This window comes from Volvox carteri (assembly GCF_000143455.1).
Source record: "Volvox carteri f. nagariensis unplaced genomic scaffold VOLCAscaffold_27, whole genome shotgun sequence".
Classification (NCBI taxonomy): Eukaryota; Viridiplantae; Chlorophyta; class Chlorophyceae; order Chlamydomonadales; family Volvocaceae; genus Volvox; species Volvox carteri.
In genome coordinates, this window is record NW_003307570.1 from 263,404 (window position 1) to 288,265 (window position 24,862).

Consider the following 24,862-nt stretch of genomic DNA (forward strand, 5'->3'; position numbering starts at 1 on the left):
CACTCCAACAGCCAGCCGTTGAGAGCTGCCAGTTGCATCTGAGCAGCAGCCGCGAAAGCAACAGGAGGGGTAGCAGGTGGTCGGGGCGGGGTGGGGAGGTGGGGGAGATGGGGGGAGATATGCAAGGTCAATGGACAAGTGTCGCGACGCCGTAAGCAACAGGAGGTGGAGGGGAGACAATATGCAATATCAAAGAAAAAACGGCCAGTAAGGGGGGGGAAACGGGGGGGGAAGGGGGGAAAACGAACCACGAGCGAGTGAAGCTGATGCCAAGGAAAGACCGATGGGGGGAAATGGGGTAAAGAGAAGGGAAAACACAGCAGGGGTATGTGTAAAACTATGGGTGTGTTTTTGAGGTGTTGGTCAGGGAAGGCATTGGACATACGCACAGACAAACATGCACACATACATAAGTACATATAAACGCATACGCACATTGGCCAATGGCCTCCAGCGATTGGATTCCTCGCCACTTCCTTCCTACCCATACCATCCAGCTTTCTAAACAACATACCTGCACATGCCATGTGTGGGCGCGAACAGCTGCAAGTAGCCCAGCGCCTCGTACCCTTCGCTGGGCCGCCGATCGACCGCCAGAATGGAGGGACGCAGCTCGCACCACACCTCCCCTAGAGCATTGGGCTCGAAGAACCGTCGGGCCTTGGATACTAGCTTCACCAGTGCCGTACCACGCGCCATGATCAATCCCACGCCTGTGCATGACACAGACATGTATGTGCATGTGTGCTTGTCAGGGGAGGACAACATGGTGCGCATGAACGCACGTGTGCGTGTGTGTGTGCGTGTGTGCGCGTATACATTTTACAAGAGAACTAGGCGGTCGCTTTCGTGCGCAGAAAGAGGGGTAGGGGTAGGGATGGGGAGTTGCCACCAGGCGACGAAGGCGATCCGCTTAGCACCTAGTCCCGTCGCACACATCACACAATCATCGCACAACAAGCAGCTAGGCGGTACGGCGGGTACGGCAGCGCGCGGGGGACGAAAGGTGAATAGGGAAGCGCGCGGGGTTGACGGGCGCTTGCGGGAGTTGTGCGTGGAGGAGAGAAAGGGTTTTGGCGTACGGCACGTTTGTGGCGTCTTGCCACAACCTCCGTTTGCCTCCTATGGCGCGGGATACCAGAAGCCCCCCTTCCTTACACTCTTGCCCTGGCAGCAGCTTCACTCGTGTGTGGTTCGTCTTTCCCCCCCTCCTTACCTTCCAGCTTGGGCAGTGGCAAGCCATGCAGGCGCTTCAGCACTGCGAACAGCGGCCGCCAGGGCAGTTGCAGGTGAGCACGGCGCAGTGTGCGCTTGTGTGTGCGCAGGAGCTTGGTCAGGCACTCCGTTATGCGGACCTGGGGACGGCAGGGGACAGGAAAATACCATACGGGTTACAGACCAGGGCTCGGGTGTGGGGGGCGGCAGCGGCGGCGGAAGTGTAGGGACGTGGGGAGGTGGATAGGAGAGTGTTTAATGGTCCTTTTGGTCTAATCGGCGGCCGCGTAAGGTGGAGGCGAAAAAGGACTTTGTTTTTTGAACAAGTTTGGGCTCCTTCATGGTCAGGTGGGGTTTCGGGTGTTTAGGGTTCCCTTGTGTTTGGGTGTTCCCATGATGTTGGGTCAGGGGGATTTTGATGATGAGATTCGGCTCGTTGGTGGTTCGCGCTGCGGACCCGCAACTCAGCCTGTCACGACTGCGACATGCTGTATCACACACGATAAATAGATACCTGCGCCTCCAGGTCTCTCCACGATTCCGACACGCTGCGCCATAGCGCCTCGGCCAGTGGTAGGACGTGCTCAGCGGGAAAGTCCTGGTGCCGATTACTGAAGCTGCGGCAACAGAGCAGCAGAGACATGGAGGCACCGACGCTTCGAATTGTGTACATGAGTTTTCAAAGGAAGGGGTGGATATAGACCGGAACGGCGCGGGTAGAGGCGGTACAAGCGGTGGAGGGGGCATGCGGCGATGCCAATGCCACGAAACGCCTGTCCGGCCTGTGCCCGAGCCTGTGGGACAGTTTGCCACGAAATCACATCCCCTTCTGCGCTTACGTATTCACGTGTGACAGCCACTTCACAAGGCGGTGCCAGCGGTTCGGATCTACGTCGTCCCGCAGTATGGCATCCACTTCCGCGCAGACGCAGCGGGAAAGCGCTGCAAAGCGGCCTGGCTCTTCATCTTGAATACCCTGAGCAATATCTTGGGGAAGCCACTTCTGCCAAATCCTGGGAGCCATAGTTTCTGATGAGGCTTTTGAACTAGCAATGCATCAATCTGTGCTGTCGGGGACGCACGAGAAGTATCAGCCCAGAAAGTGTTTTAGGATAGAGAATAAAGAAATGAGTAACACCTGCAACTCAATTTGCACTTCAGTTGCACCTGACATATAACTTGCTGACGAGGAATGAGGAGAGGCCTCTAGGAGAGGCCGACAGTGGCTTCACGTAAAGCCAACCCTCGAGAAGCTGCTAATCCTACTTGCAACCTGCCTTGTACACTAAAGGTGTTCTCTTAATGCTCCGCCACTAACGAACTCGCCTCGGACTGCTTCATTGGCCACAATTGGGAAGATATCTGCCATGCGCTGTATCTGCAAAAACTTACAGGCAATGCCGTCCATTCAACTGCAGGCAGCTACTCGTGTTCTGTCTTCGCATTAGCAGCAACCGCAACAACGATCCAACTAAATGCGAGACAGTCCCTGATTTCAGCTCTTTCAACCAAAGAGATTGACCGAAAATCAAATCCATTTTTATGTGGCACGGAAAGCCAGAAGTTTATGGAGGAACTAGCTTCAGCTGGGCACACCGTCACGACAGCCAGGGCGGGATTGCCGACTCATGTGTTCGGCTTTCATCTCTCATGCAATAAAATGCTGCAATAAAAGAATTACAAGCCCTCCTTGTAGTTCTGCCAGATGGAACCACTTTGCAGCTCACCCTCCCCCTAAATCGCTGCGTGCATTTTTAGTGATCTTATGGAAGCCTGCATACGGTGCTTTGCCTGCGTGCGTGTGCTGCTGCTCATGCGGAGTCGCACGCCTGGTGTGAAGTGGCACACAGCGCCGCACGATCCAGCTAAACGGTGCTATCAAATGAACAATCACGGAGCTAGATACCTTCAAGTTTCAACGAGGAACCTTTTGGAAAGACCCAAAATCGTATTGTGCCGCGACTGCCCCACCCCGACGGTTATGCCGCGACTGCTCCACCCCGTTGCTCCGCCACATATTATAGCTATCACCCTATCTTTGCTTCTTTGTTTTGGTTTCTTTAATTGGGGGACTTTTGGGGCGCCAGGCCTCATCTGGTAACAACGTGCAAGTTCCTGTCAGTATCTGCTGGTGGGCCTTCTGGTGGGGTTCCAAGGACTTTCGCCAATTGGGGAGTCTATTGGCAAATTCCCTGGTGGTTGCGGGCTGCTGAGCCTTTCCTTAGGGTTGCCTGGTCTGGGTGGGAGTCTTGTTTGCCCAGAACGTCTCAGGTGCAGTAATGCACGGCCCGCTGGCCAGCTGACTCTACTCTTCGTGAGTCTGGAGCCCACTGTAACAGCCACACACACATATTATGACGGCTAAGGACGTTGAGAAAACGCATGTTTCATGCTGCCTGTAACTCGATGGAAATTACGCATCTAAATCTTGTGCGCTTACTATTGCGTTATCTTGCGGCTCCTGAGATCCAGATCAAGCAATAATGTGTGGCAGCAATGGCGTGCGGTGGCCCTACGCCGCGCGTTCCGTTTACGTTATAGCCGGAGGAGAACTAAAAGGTTGGGACAGCGTCTAAGCAGGATATTCGCGCCGATTAAATGAGGTACTGGTTCCGGTAGCCTGCAGCTGACAGCGGCTGATGAAGATTCATCACGAAGACCATTTACTTATCCCTCGTCTGAGGTGAGTTAGGTAAGTTAGGTAAGTTATAAATTGTGGGTAGGGGTTGTGGCTGTATTTATCCGTCTTCATAAAACGTGAAATAAGTTACGCATGCGTTGCCTTGCGTTGCCAATTACGCCTTTGGTGACATTGGTTGGGCCCGTCCTAAATGTTTTTTGCTGCAGGTAGGGGTAGGTGGGCGCAGATCAAGCCCAATCCTGGTCAGCGCAGTGATCGCCGCGCTGCGAGCAGGGCTGGCCAAAAGCTCCTGTTGAAAATCTAAACACACGGAGCGCGCTTAAGTGATTCGCGCCTGATGAAGTCCCTTGATCGCTCGTACCCCAAAACATCGCGACCATCGGGACGATCGTGCCCGAATATCTCAAACCTCAACTTTTTGATGACTTTGCCATGACATGCCTGCATAATTTGCAATCCTAAGTGAAATTCTTGCCCTGTCTGCTTAGGGATGGTTCTCACAGCCCAAACCTGGACACATCTGACGCGGAAGGCGAAGAACATCAGACGTGCCTCTGCGCATGACTAAAATAAGTATATAAAACAGAATTAATGCATTTACTCAGAAGTACATCAACCTGGGATCGAGTACTGGAGGTTGGACATAAACGGACGCGAATGTAAAGCCGTTGGTCCGCGACTTTTGCTTAGGAGAAATCCAGAGACTGAATGGTACATGAAACCTCATAATTATGGCTATGTCTCATCCACGGAGACAACCATCCATTTGTTGGCTGTCAGCCTTCTTTGAAATGCGCGGAATGCTTTGAATGGGCGGGCGTGCTCGTAACAGAGTCTTTATTGATGGAATGGAAACGTAATGAGTTTACCTCAACCTTAATGGCATTAGTTTATCTCAATCTGAAATTGGATGTATTCCTGCTGTACCTGCATACGAGTGCTAGATTCGTGCTAGAGGACATTGACAATTGCTAGACAGCTCGCACGTTTGCTTTGTAAACGCTTTAATTATAGTGATCATTACTAAAACTCAACTAATCCTGCTTTCTGAAGGGTAAGGCATCACCTCCCCCGCCAGCTTCATGAGAGCATTGCACGCAAATGCTGACACCTGCACTGTCCTTCCTGTAAGAGCGCCAATCAACATTCAGAATGAATAATAACAGAAGATATTAACAACCAAATCGGTCTTATTCCTAAAGGTAAGTCACAGCACCGGGTGTCCCTTGGCCGCGCTCGCAAACGGAGAAAATGACCCAGGTGCAGATCGCGAACTTATACCTGCCACACATAAAGAAATTTAATTTTGAATCACATGAATCGCATTGTTAGGGTCATCTCACTGTCTGCGCGAAGGGACTTTGCTACACCGTCGAAACGACACTCGCTGCCAGTTGCGGATCGCACCCACGCTTTCCTTGCTAACGTGCATCTTCAACATAATCTTGCTTATACAGAATATCCGTGAGAGCGCAAACGGCGTCCTTTGGAGCTCCTTCACTCAGTATGCGCCTCTTGTAATTTCGTATCCTCGTTCGCGTGCTAGCAGGCCAAATGAGCAGCTCGCGAACCGGATTCTCAAGCCATGGCAGCTGCCCAGGCATCGCACACCAGTTTTTCAATTTCTGTGATCCGCCGAGTCGCCAGCACGCGGCCTTCGTCAACGCCAAGGGTGATTGCGTCTCTGGCCCAGCTCCTTACCGGAAAAACACATGGCCTTCTGCAGCTGCTCCAGAAACGCTCAGTCTGCCTCATGACCACAGCCGAGCCATTGCGGCTACAATTTCGGTCAAGTCAAATGCTGGAGCCGCCGCAACCATGCCAGTCTCACAGCTGCCACCACACGCCGCTGCGGGCGTTGACCCTTACCAGTGCTGTAAGCCACCTCAGGCACCCGCCTGGGATCCGTATCCACCACCGCCGCAAAGCTTATCCGGAATGGTCGGCCGCCTAGCCAGGTCCGGCGCCCTTGCAGCGCACCCTCATCTGCACGCCTGCTACGGGCCCCCGGCCAGCGTGATGGTGCCGCTGCCGCCCACAGCCGCGCGGCCCCCACTCGCGCCGCGCCCCCCAGCTGGAGCCGCACCAAGATCCGGAGGCCAAGCACACGGTCCCGTTGGCATGCCGCTGTCGTCTCCGTCACCATCGCACCAACACCAAGTGTATCCGCACCAGCCTATGCCGCCGCAGGCTGGCTCGGGTGCTCACCCCGTGGCACCGCCGGCACCTTCCGGCACTTACCCAGTGTCCGTTCCGACGTCCGTCTCCGCACCGCCGCCGCCTCCGGGGGTCTGGCCGTGGCCTTGGTCACTGTCGCAGCCGCCGCCGCCGCCGCCACCGCCGCCCTCAGCGGCACCGCCGCAGGCGGGTAGCGGCGGTGGGCCCGTCACCGGCGCTGGTGGGAACGGTAGCAGCGGTGCAAGCGGCTGGACCGCCTCTGGACCGCCAGGTGGTGGCGGCAGCGGCGGCGGCGCGGTGGGCGGCATGTGCCGCAGCGGCGGCGGCAGCGGCGGCAGCGGCGGCTGGCGCCCGGAGGATGACGAAGCCGAAGACGCCCTACAGGAGCTGCTTCTGGAAGAGATCGCCGCGGCCCCCTGGCCCCACGTGCACATTCCCTCTCTGCGTGCGGCCGGAATCTTTATTGAGACCTGTCACGGAGGTCGCTGTGACCCGACGCTAATGCCGCCGTGGCCGCTGCCGCACCTCAGCGGCGCCACACCGCCGTCAATGCCACCTTGGGTCACCGGCGCGGGGGCCAATGCCGCTGCCGCCATGGCCGCCAAACAGTCAACGGCCGCGTGGGATCCCATGCAGATGCCGCCACCGCTGCCGCCGCCCATGCCGGCGCAGATCCCGCCGCAGCCGCACCTTCAGCAGCAGCAGCACCAGCAGCAGCAGCAGCTGTCTCCTGAGACGTCCACGCTGCCGCACATGGCGCCGCCCCTGCCGCCGCAGTTATCACCGCAACAGAAGCACCTTACTCAGTCGCAGTCAGCCAACCCGCCTCAGGAGCTGTTATTGCCGCAATTGCAGTCTCAGGCAGCCACCGACGGCTTACTGCTGGGCCCGCCTCCGATATCTGCCGGCGGGACGGGTATGATGGATGTGGAGATAGGTCTTCAGTCTCGAAGCGACGACGCCCTGTTCGCTGCATGGCTTAGTGAGATGGGCACGGGAGCCGGGGCACCCCAAGCGCCGCCGGGTATGACCAGCGCTGGCTCAGGCAGCGGCGGTGCGGCGGTCTGCTGGGCGCCACCAGGCTCGACTACACTCACAGGCCCGACGGGCACAGCACCGCCGCCTCCAACGGGCGCAGGGGCTGCGCAACAGGACAGTGGTTACAACCGGGCATCCTTCGTCAATTCTCCCAACTCCACGAGCATGCCAACCACTCCAACCGTCACGAACGGTAGGCCACGATCTGAAACAGGCTGCGGCGGCGGATTTACGCTGTCGGCGTCAGCGTCAGCGGCGGCGACGGCGCCGTCGCAGACAGCCGCCGCAGCGGCGGCTGCCGCGGCCGTCTCCGCTGCAGTGGCCGTCGTCGCTGTGGTAGAAGCTGCCGCCGACGCCGCCGATGCAGCCGCCGCCGCAAACGCGGCGGCGGCGTGTGGTGGCGGCGACGGCGTGGTTCGCGTTGAGGAGGCCATGCTCAGCGATGATGGTGAAGCAGAGACTGTTTCTGGGGGCTTGAACGCCGCCGCCGCCGCCGCCGCCGCCGCCGCCGGCGGCGCTATCGGCGCGGGAGCGCATACCGGTGTTGTCCCTGCTAGCACCATCGACGGGAGCTGGGACGGCGGCGCCGGTGCGAACACTGGCAATTGCGCTGTCATCGGCGGCGGCGCGCACACAGTTGCTGCCAGCCTGCGCGAGCAGATCTACGGCACATTCGACCTCCCAGTTGCCGACGCTGCGCGTGTGCTTGGTATCAGCGCGACGGAACTCAAGCGCAGGTGCCGGCGACTGGGCATTTCACGCTGGCCACAACGCAAGCTGCAAAGCCTGCGGCGGATCGTGCAGGCTGCGGAGTCCGATGCGGGATTGTCCGAGGATGAACGCAAGGTAAGCGGGCTAGAGTTGGTTTTCGATTTTATCTATCAGTTTGTCTGTAGGGTATTTATCCAGCCTACTAATTCATCAGGATATGAGCGCGTGTACGTGTAAATGTACGTGAGTCTTAATACTAGCTATAAGGGAGCAGAGCAGAAGGAGGCCTCTTTGGGTATATGCAGTCAAACCATCGTGGAGGGGTGAGTACCCGCACGCCAATGTGCGTTGGCATTCTTGGATTGTAATCTGAGCTCCGGGGTTTGTGGGCCAGGAAAATAAAATCATGTGAAAAACACGAATGGACGTGGTCAAAATAGGTTCTTTGTTCGCACAACGTTGGACGAGCTTGATGAGCATCCCGCGCCATGGCCTGCCCCACCATGTCTCACTACCACTTTATTTATTAGAGGGACAATAAATGTTACTTATACACATTCTTTCTAGGAGGATCGCAGTGTCTGCGGGTGCGCGCATCTGGATGGAAGGCGCAAGCGGCGATTAGATTGAGGACGTCCTAAACCACGCCAAGTACAAGTACAAGCTGCAAAAACATGGAGGAATTTAATAGCTTACGTTTACTTACTCTATTCCTAACGAGGCGGTCATTTCCAACACCTGGCCGTAATCGTAACGGTCCTTTCATCTCCCGTTTTTTTCTAGGTGCCAAATGGCTGCAAATTCCAGAGACTTATAAATTATAATTACAGGTCCAAAACTCTGCTCGTAGGCATACGAGAACATAGCAACGCAACGTGGTGTAGTATTGTCAGCGACCAAACTCTGGACGACAATAATAACTGATGTGCCCGCTCATAGTATTCATTTCAGTAAAAGTTAAAAATGATATAAAATTAATACAGACGCTTCATTTCAATGGAGACGCGTAAAGCTAGTTTTAACAGGCGCGGGGCGCCGTTAACGGGGCCCCAGACGGAAGCCAACCACGCATAGGGCGCTGCCAGGTTTGCCAGCCCTCCGTATCATTCTAGTGAAAATTTGTGGCTTAGGGCTAAAGATCGTGCGGATCAGCCCGAACGCGTACCGTACCGCTCGTCTTTTCTCAAACCTTTGTGTGTGTGTGTGGTGGTTACAGTGGGCTCCAGACTCACAAAGAGTAGAGCCAGCGGGCCAGCTGGCCGTGCACTGCAGTAGAGACTAATATACAAATTAGACCATCACCTCAGATAATTAACCGTTCATCGGTGACCGCTCACGTGAACATAGCAATTTGCCAGATATAATTCTCAAGAAGGGGTGATGTGCGCCAACAGAATCCCAACCTTTCTGTGGAAATCCCAAAGCTGCGAAACCCTGAAGGCAGCCCCAAAAGTCAACAATAACTCGACAAATGGCTTCTTCCGTAAGGGAAGGGCCAGGTAACAGTGCCGGGTTGGTTTTCATGTTTGCAGCCATATAACGTCTCCCATGCTCCATGGCTGACACCGCAGCAAGAGCCACAACATCCCAAACACATTGTTGCACTGTTTGTGGGGCTTGGACAAGCCAAAGTTGCTCCCTTGAGACTGGCAATCCTATTGAAAGAGTAAGTTGATCTGCTACTGCCTGTGCCACCGGACAGGCCCAGAAATGATGACAGCGAGGGGATACACCTCCCACTGAACCTATTGGATAACCTCCACAACCACATACTGTTGGCCGCGACATCCTAAGATGGGAATTTCCTAACATAGGCACCCCATCAACCGTGAGACGCCACCAAACCTCTTTTTGTTCATTTTCCCATTGTAAATGAGACCATAAACGATGAAATGTCCGTTGCAAAAGAAGAATAGCTTCATCCAATACCTCAGAAGAGCCCGTCGCCTCTTTGATGAAGAGGGTATGGGCCACACGGCGAGCCATCGAAAATGGTGAAAGTTGCATATTAGTCGCTATTTTAACGGATGAATGTTGAAATCTGATTGGAGGCCCTACACCCCATCTCCAACCAAGCCTCGACACTAGGGTTTCGGTAACCGACTCAATGGAGGGCACCATCGCTTCCCTAGATTCTACACTCAGCGGCAACAAAAGACTGGCCGCCTGTCTCCAAGTCGCCGGGATATCAGCTAAAAGAGCGACAATAGCACCCATACATTCCTGCCCTTTACGATAGGTGCACAGGGATTTAGCTAGTGGGGTCCGCGGTTGGAGGTATTGATCCACTATTTGATGCCAAGCCTTGCGTATTGCTGGGCCTGCCTGGTCCGTTGCATTCATAACTCCATCCAAGGCCTCGCGCGCGCGAAGAACATCCCCCAACGTATGCAAGGCTTTACAGCCCAGGAGGGCTTGGTGTCGAAATTCTAGTCCCGGGCGGATGTTATCTGACGGGACATTCAACCTCTTTTCTGGAAGAACAGGGTTTCCCCACAGAGGCAAATTCCAACACCACGCATTAGGAACTAACGGGTGATCATCAACATCTTCCACTGGGGGAAGGTATGCCAACGCTGTCACAATGCGCTGAACATCTGGCGGTAAAACGATTAATCCAAACCAAGGCACTCCCACCTGGGACGTAAAAATACACATAGGATTGTACTTGGGGTAAAGGCTATGCAGAAAAGAGTGCATGACCAACACCCGTGGCGGACGTACTAAGACTGGTTGGACTATCGCTCTCACAAAACGCACTGCCCAGCACGCCCATCGCGCTTGTACGTGTTCTCGAACTGCTAATGCCCCAAAACCGCCCAAAGTTGGATGGCCATATAACAAATATTTAGGAACCCCGGTGAGTCGTCTGTCATGTGCGACCGGTCCGAGGTTCCTATCAATAAGCTTGGCAGCTTTAGCCTCAATATTAATCAGTTTTGCTTCTGGTGGAAACCCCCCGTGTTCCATCTATGTATGCTTCTTCCTTCCTCTACTCATCCGCTTACCGCTTCCTGGTCTCTCATACGTTTGCAGGCCGTTATTGAGCTTGCGGCTCGCAACCGTGAGGAAATCATGGCTGATCCAGACGCTCCATTAGTTGACCTCCTGAAGACGGTCCGGCAGACACAGTACAAGCAGTCCTTCGAGAAACGTGCTGCCGCAGCCGCTGCTAGCCGCCGCGCCCCGCCGCCTATGTAAGCGCCAAGGGAACTCAACACCGAGGCGTCGGCGCTGAACCGCCAAAGCTGAACGTAAGTACGACTGCCAGCCAGCCAGTAGCTGGTCGTGTTCCAGCTCTGAGTCTGATCCTGCAGGGTACACGATGAATCGCGTGAGCTTGTTTTGGATCGTGCGCGCGTGGACCGGTGCACGAGTGTATGACGAATGATCTGGATATGAAATGGAGCTGGTCGTGTCCCTCCGCCTGGCTGATGGTGCCCTCCGTTATAGTTATATTTTATAATTGAGGGGGAATCCCCGAGTAGCTCCGACCGTATGGCTGCAAGCCCGCACAGAAACCCTCTCAACCGGTGCCCTACTTCCGTTGACATCACGGTGTCCGACGTCCCATGCCGACGTCCCCCATGATGGAGAGAGCAGCAACAAAGCGAACCGAACCGAAGCTGAGAGAACGCAGTGGGGGGAGAACTTCTACTTCTTTCGCCCCGTTCGGGAAGTTATGATATGACCGCAGCTGGGTGGACTTAGGGTTCATGGCCCACATGCACGCATGCACGCATGCACGCACGCACGCACGCACGCACGCACGCACGACACAAACACAACAAGCATGCACATGCGCGCATGGAAGCGAGAGCATGCTTGGCAGACCCATGGATATCTTCCCGTGCATGTGTGTGTGTGCGTGCATGTGTTGTGAGGTGAGGTGTGGGTGAGCCAGTTGTGCGTGCCTGCCTGCCTCTACGTGCGCCTGCATTGGGGATTATTATATGTGGGGGGGGGCTGTGCACATGCGCTGCACGTGTGTGCATGCTGCCCCGGCGAGAGGCCATCGGGCCCACAAGGGGGATGAATCGGGAGCTCGGACGGACTGGGTGACGGGAACGAGATGGAAAACGAGAGAACACGAACCGAAGGAAGCTAGCGGGCAAGGCAGGGCATGGCGCTGAGGGGCAGGCGGCATGAGGCCGGGAGGTTTGTAAGACTGGCAGAGTGTAGGCAGGTAGGGTTCTGGGCCGGCAGTAGGAGTCGGGCCGGTGTAGGGAGTTGGAGTTGGAGTTGGAGTTGGAGGCTGTACTGCACCACCATGTATGCTACCCGAGCCCGTGATAGACATGAAGCAGAGGGCTCCTGCCATGAGCAAGGTCACAGCATGCCATGCACAATTCTTTTCTTCCGTTTCTGTTTCTTTCGTCCTTCGTCCTCTTGTACTGTTTTTTCATCATTATCAATTTGGGCACCGTCATCCTTTGCGGGCTGTGGGCAAAGCAGCTCACGGCGCCATGGACGTGTATGTACACGCACCGTACGTGCGAAGTCAAAGCTACTGTCAGAGGCAGGGGGTCGAGCTCTGTTGCACTGTCAACAGGCGGTGGCGCTGTGCGCGCGGCGCATTGGATCATCAGCGCAACACAGCGACCGGAAATTGAGTCACTGCTCGGGGATTGTTGTTGTCATTGCGTTCGTGTTCCTTGTACGATATTGATGAACTGTCAAACTCGTGCGAGTACCGTAATGCGTTCTGCCGGTAGTTACCAAACGTGCGTGAGCTCTCTTGCGCATGCATGTGTGTGTATGTATGTATGTGTGTGTGTATGTGTGTGTATGTGTGTGTGTATGTGTGTGTGTGTATGTGTGTGTGTGTATGTGTGTGTGTATGTGTGTGTGTATGTGTGTGTGTGTGTATGTGTGTGTGTGTATGTGTGTGTGTGTATGTGTGTGTGTGTGTGTGTGTGTGAGAACCCACCTTGCGTGCGTCTGTACTTTTCATTTACGTACGTTACACGCGCATGCACAACAGAGGAAGAGACGCGAGGTGACAACAAACCAACCCGTTGCCCGTTGCAGCTTCTCAACCACGCCTTCGCCGAACCGAGCTGCCATCGCCAAATTTTTCATCAGCATTTTTCGGTCACTCCATCTACCTTAAATGTCCATTACTTTTTCCATTGATAACTTCACTTCACGGTTCGAGGTTTTTGAAGGGGCAAAGTCATGATGAGCGCTTTGTGTCGCGTGTCGCAACCGACAAACTGACCGTCAATAATTAGGCAAATCGCCGCCAACCTTCCATCGAAAATCGTCCCGTCTCACTGACCAATTATTGGAGCCATCTTGCGCTCTGACTTAATTTCGCTATCAGCGCGTCTGTCTGCTTGTATGCCTGTATGCTCCTCAGAGAAGCCTTTCATCATGTACATTGCAAGTGCTATGTGATCCACAATATTGCCATGTCGTGCCCGTCATGTGACGTGTGTCGTACTGCCGTACCTTAACCAATTTTTGCGTTGCGCACACATGCACAATCATGGAGGCATGTCACGGTCGTGTGCGGGTCAGGGTGATGAGGGTGAGCATCAACCAACCAAAATCTATTCTATCAATTGCTCAAGCAATAATGGCTGAATTAACAAGCCGATTTACTTTTAATCAGCCCATGACGTGCATTTTGCGTCCATGTGGTTGAGGTGGTTGTGATGGGAAACGTTTTGGGTGCACACAGGCGTACGTCTACCTTCCGCCACCTCCGCTGACTTTCACGCGCGTGACGTCGTGTTGTGAATGTGAAGGCGAACGGGAAAGGAAACACCCACCCCCCCTCGGTCTCTGCGTCTGCGCACATTGGCCTCATGTCACATTGTCCATGCCGATGGAAGCTGCTCGCGCATGACCCTGCAATTCGCGTAGCGGCGTTTTCCCTATTCGATGCGTCTGGTCCAATACCCTCTCGTACGAGAGCTGCGGATCCAGCGGTCATTTACACCGACCAGAGTCGAAGTCACCGTGCTTGCTTCGTTCGTCGGTGATGTGGTGGGGCGTGTAGCATACGGGGCCTGGGGCCGCCCAGTTTTTGCTGGAGTTGATTCCTTGCTGCTGCTGCATACTGCATGCAATCGATGTGCTCGATGTGCTCGATGCACCTATGGTAGGCTTGTGGCGGGCTACGCCACCGGTTGGCCGGCGCGCCTCCGTTGTCCATGCTGCTGCGGTCTCCGTCGGTCAACTACCACAGCAGAATCCGTGGACAGCGAACCAGCAAGCCATCGTAGATGTCTAGTTTCCCTCCCAGCCTGATCACCACATGCATGTATCTATCGTTCTGCAGCAGCTTGCGTGTCCTGTGTTACCCAGGTTGTATTTTTGCAGCAGCTACTACTATACTAGTTGGATTGCGTGATCGCGTGCTCCTCCGAGCATGGTACATGGTGACGATGCGCGCAGGGCGGGGAGATAGCAGCCACGTGGGCTGGTGATCTGGCGATCACACTCACTCCACCGCGTCGTCAGAGCTCGGTTAGAAGATGTGGATGCCTTGCCCCACGTTCGTAGCGTGTCGACTTACCAACCAGGGTGCGGACTGCATGTATGCGTCTTTAGTGTAGCGCGCGCATAGATAGCGTGTTAGACCGTAACAAGTAAAACGTCAAGTTTTTTTCAACGTGCGCGTTAAACGTGCGTGCGTGCGTGTAGCTTATTAATTAGGGGGTCTTGGTCTCGGTCAGGATTAGGGTTGGCTCTGTGTGTGTTTGTGTGTGTGTGTGGTTGCGATTGTGATTGTGGTTGCATTGTGAAAGCATTTGGAAGGCTACTGCTGGAGACAGCTATGGATAGGTGCGGAACGGCATTACGTTATGGGATGATCGCTTGCGAAAAGCTTACTGCTAAACCGTCTGATCTGTTGTCCGTAGGTTCTTAAATATAGGAGCTGCTGCCCCCGTCCGCTTTGCTTTCGCCTCCGTTTCCTTATCGCCGGGAGCGATGACTATTTTAGGAGGGAAGTAGAGAGCGAACCCCTGCCTTATCCCGTATTTGCATCACTGCCTTTGTGTACAATGACAGTGCATCCTGCCGGCAAGCAAAGCAGAGGCTGTGTATTCGTCCTGCAGGCCGTGTGTGCTTTGCGGGGCCGGCTGGGGAAGATCCTGCACTCTTGAGTATAACTGCTCATGAGGGGAACTTCTACCGGTCGAGCTCAGCACCGCATGCGCATTCACCACCAACAACGACAGGGCGGTTGTGGATGACAGTATGCTGAGTAAATGCTGACTGTGTGGCTAGATCCTTGTTGGTGGTAACGCCTATTTTACGCCACGCCCCCTACAGTGCACGCAAGCTCTTGCGCAATTGGTGGGCTTGTGCGTGTGTGCGTGTGTTGGGAAGATACAGCATGTATGTATGTATGTATTATGTGTGGATTCAGGTATTGCTGAATCGAGGGATAGAAAAGTCGGGGAATGGTGCTTGAGTACTGACGCAAATTGGTCAATGCGGGACCAACAGTAAATGCACACGGCTAAGAAAGGATTTCACGCACAAGACTGGAGAGGGCATTAGAATGATGAGGATTAGACTACTCGCCCAATGCGGCCGATACCGGGCCTGTGCTCAGCAGTGGTTCTTGACTGCGCGGCATAGAGCCTTCACATACGCACACAGAATATAGAAGCATCGCCTGTGAACCAGCTCCCTGGGGAATTGTTATAATTGAAAACGGAGCTTGCCAGGTGCTACAACACAAAGGTTTGGGGGAATTCTGTTTGCGGATTCCATGGGGTTTTGGAGGCTTGTTTATTTGTGGATGTAGCTCTGAATGTTACAATTCCGTAAGATCCTAAAATTCGTGTGTGTGAAATGGATGCGGAGTTCTCCGGCGGTTAACGTGCTGGGTTTGCGAATCCAAACTGGACGTGTGTGTATTATGTGCACGCAGCAGCTCTTCCTGGCCATTGGCTACGAGGCGGCTCACGGGATCGGGCCCCCGACCCCGGCCCCGCCCCCCCCCACACACACACACGCCCCCGGCCCCAATCCCCATGTCGCTCTGGGTCGCACCGCATTGGCCGCAATCTTGACAGAGCCGCCTTTCAGAAGCGAGGAAAGAAGAAATAAGGCTGCAAAGGCAGTGTGTTGTTGTCATTTGTTACGTCGCGAGCTGGCTCGGGGGCTGTGTTGTGTGCGCGCGCGTGTGCATGTGTGTGTGTGTGTGTGCGCGCGGCTGTTGCGTACGTACGCATGTATGTGTATTCTGTTTGACCTGTATGTGTATGTGTGTACATGTGTTGTTGAGTGTAAGTATGTGTGTTTTATTTGTGTGTGCTTGCGCCACTTGTCTGATAACTTTGTGTTGAAGGAGTTATTTGCCACACATAGAATCTCAGAGGATTGGGCTTTCTTTAGGTTCGTTTGTGCAGATCTGCGAGAAGAGGTTTCGATGTACACACGCATGTACCTATTCGCCTAAGTATTAGATTTGCACGTGCTGACAGATGCAGTGGGCCTTAACCACATCTTTACCTACGTTTTGCTGTGGCCCGCTCCTTAGAGTGTCTTCATGAACTTTTGTGTCGTCTCTCACCCCCACGCGGATTAAGGTGCAGAACCGGCGCACGCACGCTCCTCTAAATTGCCAACACACTACCCTTCAACGTACTACACACCGCCCGGGAGACCGCTGCGCTAGTACGTATTTTTACGGACTCCAAGCCACGTGCGCGATGGATGCCTCGCTTTTGTTCCCGCCGGTCCGGCTGTTGCTGTGTCGTCGGCAAATGTCGTACACGTACATGTCTTCTTGACGTTAACTTCTCAGGTGTTCCCTAGTTAACAGAAGGCCCTTCAGAGGTATTGCTCATTAAAAGATATCTTACGTTTGTGTCGTTGCAAATGATGATTTAGGTCGTACTGTCGTACGGTCGAGCCCACTAAAAGTCGGGCTTCTTTGCTGTGTGAGTTTGTTGTGGTGGCGGCCGCGGTGCACACAAACAATGGAAGAAGAAACGGCGCGAAAAGGTGCGTCCCTGTTCCCCTTATGGTTATTGATTGTCAGGATTGACAAAATTGCGCGCGCGACAGTGTGTTACTTGTTGGAGAAGAAGTTCGTTGTGGTCACTACACTAAAACAGCATCGAAGACGTTGGGTTTGTCCAGCACGCGTGCGGTCGAACGTATTAGCGAATAGTGTGCGAAGGAAGCATGCGGAGTGCTTTACTAGTTTAAAAGCGTGCATGTGACACAAATGGGTTTTGATAGGCGACAACTTCGTTTAGAGAACTCTGTACGGCAACCACCAGCAGCCGGTTTTGAAAGCTGATTAGCGAAGCGACTTAATTGTCCTTTTTTGATGATCGTACAAGTGTCCGTACAAGTAGATTCTGTACCCTGCCTGGCTGAGGCATCTAATGTCAACTTACTGCCTAGAAGACTACTGCTCCATGAATAGCCTGCTGGGATGGAGATCAGACGCCACGGCGAATGGATAGTGATTAGGGCCTGTCTAGAAGTGTATGGCTGGTAAGACTGTAGCGTGTTATTCTTGTTATCATGCAATTATGGAAAAGCAAAATTCGTACCGTCGTAGATTGGGATTGGAGAAGTAGTTTTCTTGGCTCGGCGCGTTATTAGCCCATTCAATGATTCTTTGGCTTAGGGTTTGTCGCGGGTTTACCTGGAGGGTATGTGTGAGTGCGCTCGTGGCCGTGGGTACCGCTATATACGGCACAATTGGTGGGTTTGTGGGCATCATCATGTATTTGTTGACGTGCTGCTGCATTTTGTGTGCAGGAGCGCGGAGACCACTTAAGAGGTAGGAAGACCCAGCCCTAATGTGAGCACGGTAACAATAAACCTTATTTAAAATGTTTTTTGTGCGCGTTGTTATGCAACGGCGTCTCCAACATTTGACCCAAAGGTTCATCAACGTACCAATTACTATTTTAGGTATGCTATGCCGTTCCATGTGGATGCATACGCCGAGGCTTTTTACAAGTATATATGTACGGCAGGCACGCTGTCCTGGTCACGTAATGGTTTGGTACTTCTGGGTTGACGCCACCAACCAGCAGGTCCACAGCGGAAACACGCACAGGTAGGGTCAGATAGGCCGTCAGGATTCTGGTAAGGCCGGCCCAGCCATGCAGCTGCCTGCATCTTTGGCGTTCCACAGGCAGCAGGTTCTGCAGCCACCCTAAAATAGGAAACGCTCTGTCCATTTGATTCCTTCATCGTGGGACTTGCGAGACAGGAGCGAGTGGCTTTTAATTTGACTCTACTTGACGAGCAGTAAGCACGCACAAGCGGACACGAGATTAATTGATTTGACATCTTTCTTGAGATTATATAATGTTTGGAGACATGTTTGATAAGTAGATCGAGCTGTCGAATGGTTGCGGGGTGAAGACATCGACAAATCCGCGTACCGTAACTGAAAGCGCGCAGTCTGCTGCTGTCACCGTTCAAAAACATAAATAATATATTTCTCATAAAAATAAAATTCTGTATCCAATGCTCAATATATTTGTTTGAAATACATTTGGAATACCAAACGTCCTATGCACTCGCCCGTGACTTCTGAGTAGTATCCAACCGCGGAGTAGTTAGTATCACAAATAGATAAATTCATATAAGCAAAAATGGCTTCTGAAAGGTGGGAAGGAGCCGGAGAAGGGTTATAGCAGGATGAGGGCAAACCTGCTGTCGCGGCTATAGGAACGCGTGGAGACTTCCTGCCCGTATTCATCGGCGCGCATGCTTCATGACATTACTTCAACACCTCTGGCTGCTTGTCACATCGAGCTGGGTTATCTCCCAGGTGCCGCTGCTGTACCGGGTTTCGTTCTGCCGGCTTACATCTCGGAATTAGCGTGTGTTACATGCATCGCCATGCTAAAATATCACGCAAATATAAATTTTTGCAAAAATACTGCAAGATATTTTGTGTGAAATAGCAATGGCGGGGCGCATGTGCCCAACGGTCAGAATGCCAATTAGGGTTTGAGGTCAAAGACGCTTACCGGTAAGATGGACAAATAAATTTAAACATGTCAACTATATCAACGGAAACCTAAATAAAAAAACATTGCGGGCTCATGTGAAGAGTCTTCCTAACACATTCGTACGGCACCTATAATTTTGCAACTGATGCCGTATAAGGCGTGTCCTGTTTGGGTCCCCGCGGTTATTGTTTTTTGTATGGATATTGACATGTTACGGAGGCCGCTACATTTATGAAAAACTGACCGACTATTTTTTCCTTAAAAAATACCGGATCACCACTACGCGCCTCTTTGCACTGGGGATGGTCAGAGGTTGTAGCTATGCGCCTGTGCAGCTCAGCTCCACCGTTCACGGCACCATGTTTCATTTTTTTTCCGGTCTCGAGGCTTCATGGTATGTGCGATGAGTTGTTGAGGTGAGAGTCAAGTCAACCTGGTGGCCTCGTCCTGGCGGCGAATGGATAATCCAAGACAACCTTTGATTAGCTTTTTATACTTGTGACTGCAGTCTTGGCTGGCAGCGGATCACCGGTCAAGCCTGACATCGGTTGGAACCGAAGCACTCTCCGTCGCTTCAGGAAAGACGCCCAGTCCCATAGGCGCCTAGGCGTCGAACAAATTTAATTAATTATTAAATTAAATGGATTATTATCAAGAAGACACGAGCCCTGGTGGGGGCCGTCCGGCTTTAACTCGCCAGGTTGCAGCTCCCGCTGAGGAAACTAAAGGTGCCTCGCCTCACCATCTGCCAGTTGAAAAGGAAAACAGCACCACGCCATTCGGCAATACAAATCCGAGCAGTTTGGGCTATCCGGGAGCTATCCGGGACTCCTGGGTCAACTCGTCACGTGCGACCGCCCAAGTGTCATCGGCGACGCCTCATTTCGCACATTCAGCAGTCACCAGGCTACATCTACAGCAAGCTGCCGCCCTGAACGGACCTCCAGCGTACCGTGGCGCTACCGCAGCAGCTCTGCCAGCAGCGCAAGCAGGTGTGGCGGAGGATGGTATATGGTGGCCTCAACAGGCAAGCCGCGGCGACTCAGCCATCGGCGGACCCCAACACGCACTACTAACACCGGCGCCAGCGGCGGGAGACAACCCCCCCGCCGCCCCGTGCTCAGCAGCAGCAGCCGCGGCAGGAAATCCCGGCAATGCGCAACCAGCAACACCGCCACCACCGCCTCTACCCACCCTGCCATCACCACCACGGATGCTTCTCAAGGCGGAAGGAGGCTTGGAGGTGGGAAACATAACCGCCGCAGAGCCAACATATTCCGGCCACGTCGACGGCAAGCTTGCGCCGCCATCGCCACTGCCGCTGGCGGCACCATCAGCGCCAACGCTGGCTTGCGCCTTTCCCCGACGGGCACCTTCCCATATGGAGCGCCCCATTTGCACGAGTCTGCCCTCATCAGGGCGGCCGCCATCAGCAGGCGGGGGGCCGCATACGTCGGCGGCAATGGCGGTGATGGAATGCGGAATGCGCTGGAATGTTGAGCTGACAGGTCCTTTTGTGCAGGGGCTGCGGCATCTGTCGCATCCGGCGTACGACAGCACCGTAAACATCAATGACGCGAATCATACTCAGGCCGAGGCTGCTGCGGTGCCAGCGGTGGCGGTGGCGCAAACAAAGGTCCCGTGGATGGCTGGCAGTGTTCCGATGCAGGCGCTGATGCAGGCGCCGGCTTTCCATGCCGCAACAGTTCCCGACGGCTCCTGTTTGGAGGAAGGTATGTCGCGGATTAACACAGCGCCTGTACAGCAAGAAATTGCGGCGCCGAAATTGCCGCCAGCACTGGCGCCAGATGCTTCGGGCACTGCTCCGCTAGCAAGATCCCAGGGGATGCTGAGACACGCACCCATAACGAGGGGTGTCAGCGCACCTACCGTGTTTGCAACAACAACGGCTGATATTGCTGCCGCATCAGCAGGCTACAGCGACGACGGCGGCGATGGTGCTGGTGGCGATGGCAATGAAGTGGGGGCAGGGCACATCGCCCGTGTTGCCACCCGCATAGACGGTTTCGTACCTCGGCCCTGCAGTGGCAGCGGCGATGGACAGCATGGACCCGTTGCTTCTTTACCCGTTGCAAGCACCATGGCCAACGCCACCGCTGCCTCTCCTACTATTATGGGTGGTGCCGCTGCCGCAGTTGCCGCTGCTGCTGCTGCTGCTGCAGCTGCATCCACCGCTGATCTAGGGGATGATGGTGATTGTACACCTTGCGTTGATCCCACCGGTGTCGGAAGGAGCGGCGGCCGGCGGAGCGTTGCGAAACGGGCGAACGGGCTGGACGATAGAGCGTTCCCAAAGACGTTTGATGTGTCCATTGCGGATGCCACACGGGCCATGGGCATCAGCGCTCTCGCGCTCCGGAAACGGTGGCGTCAGGAGACGATCCCCCCGGCGGTGGCGGAGGCGGCACCCGCACCGCCGCCAGCTTCGGCAAAGACAGCGTCATGGCAGGGACCTGTGACGGCGTCCTACGGAGGTTCTTCGAATATTGCGTGATGTACATCCCTAGCATGAGTACACGCACTCGCTGCAAGCTGCTGCTCTGCGTGCAAAAAATGTCTACATTTATTCGTCAAGTAGGCCGGTTAGCTGGAATTTGAGTTCTAGCCTCAAAAATAGCCGTGGAAACCATTTCTCGTTGCCGATGCTGCAAGAAACTTATGCATTGGCGTGATTTAGTCCCGTACGACTTATGGTTACTCTTGCTACTGTTGTACGGCCGGCCAGTGGTGGGCTAGGGAGGGCGGATTTGTTGTTGGTATCTGGAATGTCATTGGGAAGTACGGCACTACTGGTTGGGTAGTCCTGATCCACTACTGATCCCCATGTATGTATGTGCGTATGTATGTATGTATGTTGTTACAGGGTGGTTAACTTCGCCAGCGGCCCCCTTTCCCGGGGCAGTCCCTGCTCTCCCCTGCTAGAGGGGCACCCTAATCCGTCACCCCATCCGACTTCAGAATGTATTCGTTGGGTTCGGCAACTCACCACCAGCATCCAACCAAATCTAGCGGATCAACGGCGCATCAACTTAGTTCCTGGTCAGCTCGCAAGTTGATATTATCACGTCCTACACCGTCCATAAGATGGGGGGCCACCTCCCATTTCATCACTCCTCAAACACCCGAGGAGCCGGCAGGCGGATTTGAACCCGGGTCGACTGGGTCGACTGGGAGCAGAAGTCAGGCCTTAACCTCTGCCAGCCGCCTGCATATGTATGTATGTATGTATGTACGAATGCAGCTGTCCTACGTGTGCATGTATAGCTAGTATGTTAGTTTCAGAAAGAAGCATTGCAACTTCGCAAACGTGCATGCATGTATTTATATTTTACGTGCATGGTCTGCGTGCACACGCAAGCATATGCTGTTAGCTCTCGTAATAACGGAGCTTGCCTACGTACAGGCGCACAGGCTCGCCATAGAGCGTAGGTGCATTTGCAGCGCGAGTTCCAGAACAAGTCTGTATGGGAATGCCGCGGCGACGCTGCGATTGCTTGGCCATGCATAGATGTCGTTCGATGTGTGTGAGGTCCTGAATGTGCAGTCGGAACGTATGGCGGTGCTTACGGGTTGTGATTGTGTATGTATGTATGTGTGCTTGACGCTACGGAAACATACGCATGCATGTGTTAATATTAGTCGGAAGCATCGCCAATGTGACAAAACAATGAGCGAGTCAAGTGAAATGCTTAGCATGTGATGAGTTATGCCAGATTGCCACCTTCCTCGATGGCGAGGAGTCTCTCACTACTGGTGCGACATCTCAGGCGAACATCACTGCGGACGTTCTTAGACAAACCGCGCTTCTTACTAGTGTCATCTCGCGGATGTGCGTGTACTCACTTACTTGTTGAGGTGAGACATGCACGTCGTGTGTGTATGCGCATGCGTACGCGTACGTACTTGTTGGTGACGTATGGCCTATTTTTGTGCTTTGTGGTTGATGATGGCCTGGAAGTAGACAGCGCGTACGTAGCAGGCATTTACTTGTGGCAGGCAGGCAGGCAGGCCTTGGCTCTATCAGGGCGGCTTGCTTGCTGAGCGTGTGTACATTTTCGCATAGCGGTAGAGACTCTGCAATATCCGACAATTAAGTTAAAGTTCCAGAAATAGATATTTTTGCAAGACAGAGCTGGTTGGTTGATTTACCTGCGGCGCTCTGCGCCTAGCTGAGGGTGCAAGTAACTAGTGATTAGGAGGACTTAGATAAGCCCTGGTAAGCCGTGGTCATGCAAGTAAACGCTTGTTACATGTCGGCTTTTTATTTCTCATCTTACTTATTCGCCAGTCCTTATGAGTGCTTATCTGTCACCGCCAATACTAGCTCGCATGCGTTCAGGTAGACAGAGCTGGGCAGTAGCCCCTAATTGATTTCGCTCAGCCGCGTCGCGTCCTATATAGGATTGAATTATTATTGTGCTGTTGTCGCTCTCCAATTTGTTTTTATCGAGCGATGCAAAAGCATGAAGGATTACGAAGGGGGCTATAAAGCCATAGCTTGGGTTATATCTCAAAAAAACAGTCACTTGCCGGCGGCAGCTAGCAACTTGCTTGTCATCGCCGGCGGTGCCCGCGCGCCCGGGTGTCTGCTTCGATAGCGGTAGTGGAGCGTAAACAGCAGTACTGCGCATCCGGCACACGAGCGGGGCGCGCACAAACGGACGCTCGGGTCAATGTTAAGACCTTAATGCTGGTATCATTATTAATGCCTTATTATTTCTGCGACAGGAATCAGCAGCAATCCACGCTCGTCGTCACCTCGTCGCCCGTGCGTTAGCCCGCCGACGCGCGGGATTGCTTGGCTGCTTTATAAATGTTGTTGTCAATTTCATTCACCAACTTTTTCCTGACTTTGCTATGCATAACCTTCTGCTGTTGATAACTAGTAACTAGCTAACGAGAGTACAATCGATTTTAGTTGTCCATAGTTGTTATTGCCTTCCAGATTACGTGCATAAAGCCGGCTGCTGGCTAAGCTTGCTAGTTAGGTTCATGTGGGAATGTGTGTACTTCATTTATTCGCCATATGTTGCCGATGCCGGGATCGATTTGACTGTGTGTGTATGTACGTATGTGCGCATGTGCTCCATTCCTCGTGGATGTGTGCATCTGCGCATGTATGCATGTCTGTGTATACGTACATGACTACTGACCAAGCGCGAACATACCAAGGGCGAATGATGAAGCCAATAGTAAGCAGTAGTAGCAGTAGCAGTAGTAGCAGTAGCTTGGTATCGATATGAGGGGAGTCGTACGAAGTATCCTTGCTGGATGCATTGATTTACACATGCATACATACATAGCGACAGACGTACGTACGGGGTAGACTCGATATGTCTACACATACGCTGTTGAACGGTTGCTTGATTTGTTATGAATATAAATCAGCTGATAGGTGACAGCGGTGAACTTAGGGAGGTAGGTACTATCCATCGCTAGCTCCCGCAGATGCACTATTTTGCTGGGTAGAGCTCGATACACATGTAGCAGCTCCGCCGTAGTGTCCTAGCCATTGGTTGGGAATGGTGTATGTATGTATGTATGTATGTATGTATGTATGTATGTATGTATGTATGTATGTATGTATGACGTTGATTACACTGTGGGCTGAAAAGCCGGGGGCCCAGGGCCGAAGCACAGCGCGGGGGGCGGGTGCATACGGCTGGTTAGTCTCATGCACTCCGCCCCCGGGTCAGGCCGCACGGGAAACGACGGCCGGCACGCAACAGCGCTTGTTTGGCGCTCCAACTAGACGGGATCTATGCCCGTTGGTCTCCTAACATAAACGAAGTCGCAACTGGGGGGCTCTTCCTGCCGACCGAACGAACCGAGCATCTCAGAGAGCTCGCTACCAGGACTTGGGCGACCGGGAGCCCGACGAGTCTTCCCGGGCTGGGGAGGTCACCAAGCTCAAAAATCCTCACGCAAAAAAGAGCGCAAAGAGCTCACACCACAAGACGCCAAACAGCCTCCTGAGACTACTACCCTCCTCCGCCTCTCCCTCCCTGGGCTAGTCCAGGGGAGATAGCCCCCGTCGAGGGGGTAACACCGCACAAGTCCGCGCCCTTCCACAGCACTGGGTCTAAATTGAAAAGTACTCAAA

The 24,862-nt window shown here is 53.7% G+C and overlaps 3 protein-coding genes across 3 annotated transcripts in view; 2 read left to right on the forward strand and 1 right to left on the reverse strand.

Annotated features, from left to right (window-relative positions):
- VOLCADRAFT_92605 (uncharacterized protein) overlaps positions 1 to 2,239 on the reverse strand; it is a gene marked incomplete at both ends in the record, with an annotated part of 17,612 nt that extends 15,373 nt beyond the window's left edge. Inside the window, 5 exons of the mRNA XM_002952030.1 lie at positions 4 to 38; positions 515 to 713; positions 1,217 to 1,355; positions 1,730 to 1,832; positions 2,055 to 2,239. Coding sequence (XP_002952076.1) covers positions 4 to 38; positions 515 to 713; positions 1,217 to 1,355; positions 1,730 to 1,832; positions 2,055 to 2,239 — 661 coding nt within the window. The remainder of the gene's footprint in view (positions 1 to 3; positions 39 to 514; positions 714 to 1,216; positions 1,356 to 1,729; positions 1,833 to 2,054) is intronic.
- Positions 2,240 to 4,046: 1,807 nt separating this feature from the next.
- VOLCADRAFT_92606 (RWP-RK domain transcription factor) lies at positions 4,047 to 10,984 on the forward strand (the record flags this gene model as incomplete). The annotated part of the gene is made up of 5 exons (XM_002951958.1): positions 4,047 to 4,062; positions 5,406 to 6,460; positions 6,812 to 7,265; positions 7,605 to 7,918; positions 10,820 to 10,984. 5 exons carry the CDS (start codon positions 4,047 to 4,049, stop codon positions 10,982 to 10,984), a joined length of 2,004 nt encoding a protein of 667 aa, XP_002952004.1.
- Positions 10,985 to 19,378: 8,394 nt separating this feature from the next.
- On the forward strand, positions 19,379 to 21,357 carry VOLCADRAFT_92607 (uncharacterized protein; the record flags this gene model as incomplete). The annotated part of the gene is made up of 2 exons (XM_002951959.1): positions 19,379 to 20,719; positions 21,103 to 21,357. 2 exons carry the CDS (start codon positions 19,379 to 19,381, stop codon positions 21,355 to 21,357), a joined length of 1,596 nt encoding a protein of 531 aa, XP_002952005.1.
- Between the last annotated feature and the right edge of the window lie 3,505 nt (positions 21,358 to 24,862).